The following is a 7,350-nucleotide window of genomic DNA, read 5'->3' on the forward strand; positions in this document are numbered from 1 at the left end:
TGAGCAAGTTTGCAGATGACACTAAGATTGGTGGAGTAGCAGGTAGTGAAGGGGACTGTCAGAAAATATAGCCGAATATAGATAGATTGGAGAGTTGGGCAGAGAAATGGCAAATAGAGTTCAATCTGGACAAATGCGAGGTGATGCATTTTGGAAGATGCAATTCCAGAGCGAACTATCCAGTAAATGGAAAAGTCCTGGGGGAAATTGATATCGAGAGATCTGGCTGTTCAGGTCCATTGTTCCCTGAAGGTGGCAACATAGGTCAGTAGAGTGGTCAAGAAGGCATACGGCACGCTTTCCTTCATCGGGTGGGGTATTGAGTACACGAGTTGGCAGGTCACAGGCTTGGAGGGCTGCAGGTCCTGTTCCTGTGCTGTAATGTCCTTTGTTCTTGTTTCAAAGAATTCTATGCTGTATTTCTGGCTCCTTGAACATTCCCAATTTAATCATGGGCTGTGTCTTCAGGTGCAGTGACCAAAGCTTTGGGTTTCTCTCTGTCGGCCTACCCTCATGTCTGTCCTTGACAGTGTAGAACTGACACTTATGACCATGTTTCTGTTTCTGCCCCAAAAGATTGAGATTCATTGCTAAATTTGGCTTAGAGCAAAGTTAAAAATCTCAACACCAGGTTATCCAGGTTTGTTCAATATATCATTTCAGTTGCATGACTGTAATCTTTTGCTAAAAATTCTGTCTTATCGTCTTAATTCTCCACAACACACTTCACAGAGTGAAGGAGCAGCACTCTGAAAGTTAGTGCTTCCAACTAAACCTGTTGGACTATAACCTGGTGTTGTGTGATTTTCAGCTTTGTCCAGCCCAGTTCACATCATGGCTTAAAGCATTACTGTAAAGTGACTTTGGATGGTTTATCATGTTCGAAATACTATATAGATGAATGTTGTCATGAGTAATTTTAAGAGACAAATCATATAATGTTCTCATCTCTTTTGTATTTTATAGGCAAAATTTCAAAGATTTTTATTACTCATCTCCACGGTGACCATCTATTTGGGTTACCTGGTCTCTTGTGCACCGTGAGTCTCCAAAGTAGTTCTCTCTCAAACAAACAGCCCATAGAGATTTATGGACCTATTGGATTAAGGAAATTTTTGAGAACAAGCATGGAACTTTCTCACTCACAGTTGGTCTTCCCATATGTAGTCCATGAACTGGTTCCAACAGAAGATCAATGTTTCCCTGAGGAATGGAGGGAGCCCTGTGCACTGAAAACGGATGATCAGCTTCATCCTCAAGAATTGCAAGGCAAAACAATTTATCTTAATCCTCAGGAAGACTGCTACAATCTTGTCACTCATGAGCAGTTCATCGTAAAGGCTTTCAGGCTTTTTCATCGTATACCATCTTTTGGGTTTGTAATTGAGGAACGAAAACGACCAGGAAGACTTCAGACACAAAAACTGAAAGAGATGGGTAATTTTCAAGATTTTGTCAAATGTTTCCTTTTTCCATTGTACTTTTAAAGCCCATAGAAAACTTAATGTCTCTTCACTCCCAATATGAAGTAATCTCGATAATCAAAAAAGTTATTCTTAAGATTTCCATTAGATTGTTTCAACTATATTGTAGTAGTAAATGTATGTATCAAAACTTAAAATAGTATCTATGTAAAGGGCAGAGATGAGGAAAGGGTTTCTTTAGTGTACTGAGGAGAATTTTCTTGATCAGTATGCTTCAAGTCTCATGAAGGAAGCATTGCTGTATCTGGCTCTGGAGGTGGTTCATCTGCCAGTAGGTGAACATTTCAGTGGAAAGTGCTCATGGTATTATGAGGTGTAGGCTGACTCCAGCAGTGGGCAAGGAGCAATCTAAAATGATACTTCTACAGAATAGGTCAAATTTCAGTGGTGACTGTTTGTCCTGACTCATGGAAAATTGGAATCAGAGCTTTGTAGGTAAAACTATAATGGGTTAATCGGGCTGCCTTTAAAGAGGTGAGGTTCAGGATCGGTTGGTGTACCTTCCCACAAGAAGGAAAGGTAAGGAACAAAGCCAGAGTCCCCAGATAACGAAAGAACTGGAAAGTAAGATGAAGTCTTTAAAGGGGATGTATGATAGATGTCAAGTTGATAATAAAAGTGAGAATGTTCAGCGAGGAAGTGAAATAAGAAATCAGAAGTGCATAGAGAGAATAAGAATAGACTAGAATTTTTGTTAGTTCACTTGTGGTGATGTGGTGTTGCTGGTTAGGCTAGCATTTATTACCTCTCCTTACCTCCCCCTTGAGAATATGGGATGAGCCTCTGGAACCACAGCAGTCCACATGCTGTAGGTAGACCCACAATGCCCTTAGGTAGGGAAATCCAGGAATATGACAGCACCAGTGAAGGCACAGTAATATATTTCCAAGTAGCTTGGAGGGGTACTTGCAGGTGGTGGTTTCTGCTGCCCTTGTCCTTCTAGATGGAAGTTTGAAAGATACTAAGGATCTAGTGAATTTCTGCAGTGCATCTTGTAGATAGTATGTACAGATGCAACTGAACTTCATTGTTAGAGGAAGCTTGTGGAAGTGGTACCAGTCAGTGGGTTGCTTACCCTGGATGGTGTCAGGCTACTTGAATGTTGTTGGAACTGCACCAATCCAGGCAAGTGGGGCATATTCCATCACACTCCAGATTTGTGCCTTGTGGATGGTGGGCAGGCTTTGGGGATTCAGGAGGTAAGTTATTCGCTGCAGTTTTCCTAGCCTCTGATCTGCCCTTGGAGCTATTGTATTTATGTGGCAGGTCCCAGTTGAATTTCTGGTTGATGGTAAACCCCAGGATGTTTGATATTCGGATTTTGATGATGGTAACATCATTAGTTGCATTAGAAGTAAAAGCAAATCGAAAAGTCTTAAAGTCTTGGCTGCATAAAATAAAATTCAAAACGTGCAGGGAAAAAAGGACTGTAGATCTGTCAGGAGGTTAATAAAGGACTGTGAGAGCATAGGCTTGCGGAATGGGTGACCATGTATCTATTTTAGTGCAGGGAGCTGCAAAGTGGTACGTTTTGGTAGAAAGAAAATATACTTAAGGATGCATATCTAAAGGATGTTTTGGAACAGAGAAACCTGAGGATATAATATTTTTGCTCAGGACCATGCTTGTGTCTGAGAATTTGAGAATCACTATGCTATGTAAAATTCTGGTGTATTTGTTGAATGTGGTACAGCAGGTTGAGAAAGTGATGAAAAGGCTGAACCCTGAGCTTTACAAAGAGTGACATGGAACACAAAGCAAGAATTTTATATAGGTTTACTGAAACAATGTGGTGTGGCTTCAGATGGAGTGTTGTTTACAATTATGGACATAGCACTTTGTGAAGAGCATTAAAGCTTTAGAAATGGTGCAGAAAGGATCTTTGAGCCTGCTTTGGGGGTAGTGAGTAACATCAGTTCCATGGATAGATTGGGAAACAGGAATTGCCCTGAGAAGAAAACATTGAACAGAAATTTGATAGAGCTCTTCACATTATATGGGATATAAAGTAGATGAACAAAAGATTGGTATTGATGGAAGCTTTGAGAACCAGAAGGCAACATGAGGAATTTATTTCTTTACTCAATTGAGGCATACTGAGGCTGCAAGGTATGGTACAGATTCAGAGCTGAAAAATGTGTTGCTGGAAAAGCGCAGCAGGTCAGGCAGCATCAAAGGATTCCTGAAGAAGGGTTTATGCCGGAAACATCGATTCTCCTGCTCCTTTGATGCTGCCTGACCTGTTGCGCTTTTCCAGCAACACATTTTTCAGCTCTGATCTCCAGCATCTGCAGTCCTCACTTTCTTCATGGTACAGATTCAGTTGTGCCCTTCAAAGGAAGTTGGATGAGGAAAAACTATCTGGGCTACAGGGGTAGGGTTACAGAATGAGATAATAAATGCTAGTCTAACCAGCAACACCACATCACCACAAGTGAACAAAAAAAAACAAAATTCTAGTCTATTCTTCTCTCTATGCACTTCTGATTTCTTATTTCACTTCCTCTCTGAACATTCTCACTTTTATTTGCATGTGCAGAAAGCTGGATTGACTGGTTGCATAATCAACTTTTGTGCTGTAATCATTTTGTGGAAAGTGTGGCTTGTGGAAGTATTCACTTGTGGTTTTGCTTTGTAATTTCTTCATTGTATTTTGTTGGAATATCCATGTCTATGGTGTTGATGGTAAAAATGTTTCCTTCCGTAATAGCAACCGTTGTGAAAGACTTGGAAAGTAGTGATTATGTCAGTGTTTAAAGCACAGCTTACGAAAAGCACTCCTTTTCCTCCTCTCCATTATGATAGATCTTCTTTTGAAGTGGTTGCAATTAGCATTGCTTTGCATGTGTTCAGATTTGAATGTTTAATGTTTAGGGTCATCTTTCTTTCTCTGCACAGCACATCCTTCTCTCTGTACAGTGCTCAATTTTGTTTGTGGAGCACAATGATTCAACAGCCCGGTAAAGTTGCCAAAAGGAGTTATCTTAAAATTTAAAAATGCATTTTTTGTATTTTTGTGCTTTCTTTTACTTTTTGCTCACCCATTTTTAACTTTTCTTCCATTAATTTTATTTTGTTTGGATTATTATAGGTGTTCATCCTGGACCTTTGTATGGGAAACTAAAAAATGGACAAACCATCACTCTAGACAATGGAGTTACAGTTTTTCCAATGGATGTACTGGAAGCTCCTCTTCCAGGTCGAAAAATATGTATTTTGGGGGATTGTTCACGTGTTGTGGGTGACATGAGTAAGAACCTTTGCATTGATGCTGACGTGCTGGTACATGAGGCCACACTAGATGACAGTCAGTCAGACAAAGCTGAAGAGCATGGACACTGCACTCCAAAGACTGCTGCAGAGTTTGCAAAATCCTGTAAAGTTAAACGGCTGGTTCTTACTCATTTCAGTCAAAGGTACAAGCCTACAGCCCTTACTAATGCTGGTGATGATGATGTAATGGAACTAAAGACACAGGCTAAGCTGGTTTTGGAAGGACAGGAAGTGACACTGGCTGAAGACTTTATGGTTATTGAAATCCCTCTGAACAAGACTAAACAGGAAATAAGCTCTGCACATTAACAGTATTTCAGAAGGGGACATTCGTCTAGATCAAGAAATAACATGTTAAATTTTACAGCAAGGACTAAATTGCAAATGTAGGTTTTATAAATTTACATTGGAAGCATAATTTATCACTGGAGTAATCATCAGTTTTAAATCTGTATCTTTAATTAAGTTGACTGTAGTTCAGATGAAAGCAATAATGCTGTCATTTTTTTTCTTGGTATCCATGGTTTGAATGTTGTATGCTTAGAATCGGCATGTAGTACTTACTCCTGACTTTCAATGTGCACTGCCTTGTTTAAGGTTAGCTCATTCTGTGTATGAAATTTGGGGTAACTGATTTATTGATTTGTTTTTTTTTCAAACAAGCGCCCTGTATGATGAGATGAATTCAAGCAATTGCTATGGAAGTAAAAGGGTAAGGGTTGGAATTTTGAGCACACTTGTTGGCTGCACAGTGAAATGTATTTCACACTTTTCACTTTGGAAAGATCTAGCCACAGAAGACAAGTAATTTGAAATTTAACAATTGAACATAATTGTTTTTTCTATTATTCTTGAGTGGATGTCTATGAAACCTATCACAGTTCTCAAAGTTTATCCAGTGAATTGTTGAAACATGCAAAAGTAGGACAGAACATCTGATGTTCTGTCCTGCTTTTATCCTGAATTGTATGTCCGTAACGGGATAATGTTGGGATGTTTTCAATAGATCAGTTTTTGCAGAGGGAACCTTGTGTGTTATTCCTGTCTAACCAACAACCAGTAACCCAGTAGTAGGTCCCAACTGTGAATACTAGGTGAGTGCAGAGTTGTTCAATATTAATTGCCAAACAGTTTCTGTTACTCCATTCTCTTGGAAGAAGTTCTCAAAAAAGAAAATCTTCGATCAATAACATTCAAATACCAGCTTGTGTAATGTGAGCAAACTGAACAATAGTAATTTCTTGAAGCCTAGACTGTATTCCAGATGCAGTACTGGTCTTCTGATAGCTTGCTTAAATGACTATTCTTAATCTAAATGTGGAAAATGAATCTTATCCCCTGACGCTTATAACTATACCCGGTACTATCTTTATTAATAAAGTTATTCATATATCCTAGAAAAAGTAGCTTTTGCTGAATGTATTATGTAATGTCATGGATAATGCCAAACCAAGCTTGCACAGTGGAGTATGACCAGCAACACTGAAATTGGTGAAGAGGTTGAGTAGGGCGAGCAGATAACTCGGGACAAAATCACAAATTGCTGTGGAGGGAAAGTAGAGTTAACGTTTTGGGTCCAGATAATTTGGTGTGCAGGTTCAGTTCATCCTGCTGGTTGAAGAATGGGTGTTGTCTATTCTGACTTGGCCTCAGGATTGCTAATAATGAATAAATTTAGCTTGTGTGGAATGTTTCATTTTGTTCCATTCAGTCCTCCCAATACATAAATCCAAAGTGTAATTTCAATTTTGTATTGATGTCATAATTTGAACAGTTACTACACCACTGAGATGGTGGTTGATTGAGCCAATAGCATCTCTGAGCTGCCATTTCAATTTTACATTAATGAGCTGTATGTGAACCTTTGGAATGTATCTACATTTCAATTTGTATAGAGTTCAAATATGTTACTTTGTAAGTTTTAAAACTCCATGTCTTCATAAAGAATTGCTGCTGTCGCCTTACCAACCTTTTCAAATCATTTGATGTTGAATGAGAGGGAACATTAAATCCAGTTTTATGTTCACGTAACACCACCAACTATACTTCCAAGCCTTTGACATGTGTCTCACCTCCCTGGCCACAATTGAAAATATAGAGGATTATTGGCATGAACCTCTGTGGTATTGCTCCTTTGTGTTGTGATATCATGCTCCCCTTTGGCGGCACGGTGGCACAGTGGTTAGCACTGTTGCCTCACAGCGTCAGACACCCGGGTTCAATTCCCACCGTGTCTGCGTGGGTTTCCTCCGGGTGCTCCGGTTTCCTCCCACAGTCCAAAAAATGTGCAGGTTAGGCAAATTGGCCATGCTAAATTGCCTGTAGTGTTAGGTGTAGGGGTAATGGGTCTGGGTGGGTTACGCTTCGGCGGGTCGGTGTGGGCTTGTTGGGCCGAAGGGCCTGTTTCCACACTAAGTAATCTAATCTAATGTAAGTAATCTAATCTAATCTTTCTGACTTCCTCTTTAAGAATAATGTTGTTCACATGTTATTTCTTACTCTTTCTGCATTGCCATCCATCGGCAGTGAAAAATGCGTTACTTTGTCTTTGTTTTATGTACTTTTCTACAAAATAGCTTTTATGTCCACAATG

General features: G+C 39.6%; 1 protein-coding gene across 1 annotated transcript in view; it reads left to right on the top strand.

Moving 5' to 3' along the window:
- elac1 (elaC ribonuclease Z 1) overlaps window positions 1-6,721 on the top strand; it is a gene marked incomplete at its 5' end in the record, with an annotated part of 19,665 nt that extends 12,944 nt beyond the window's left edge. The window contains 2 exons of the mRNA XM_043675450.1: window positions 967-1,437; window positions 4,576-6,721. Coding sequence (XP_043531385.1) covers window positions 967-1,437; window positions 4,576-5,066 — 962 coding nt within the window. The remainder of the gene's footprint in view (window positions 1-966; window positions 1,438-4,575) is intronic.
- Between the last annotated feature and the right edge of the window lie 629 nt (window positions 6,722-7,350).

The sequence above is a fragment of the Chiloscyllium plagiosum genome, chromosome 1, assembly GCF_004010195.1.
Source record: "Chiloscyllium plagiosum isolate BGI_BamShark_2017 chromosome 1, ASM401019v2, whole genome shotgun sequence".
Taxonomy (NCBI): domain Eukaryota; kingdom Metazoa; phylum Chordata; class Chondrichthyes; order Orectolobiformes; family Hemiscylliidae; genus Chiloscyllium; species Chiloscyllium plagiosum.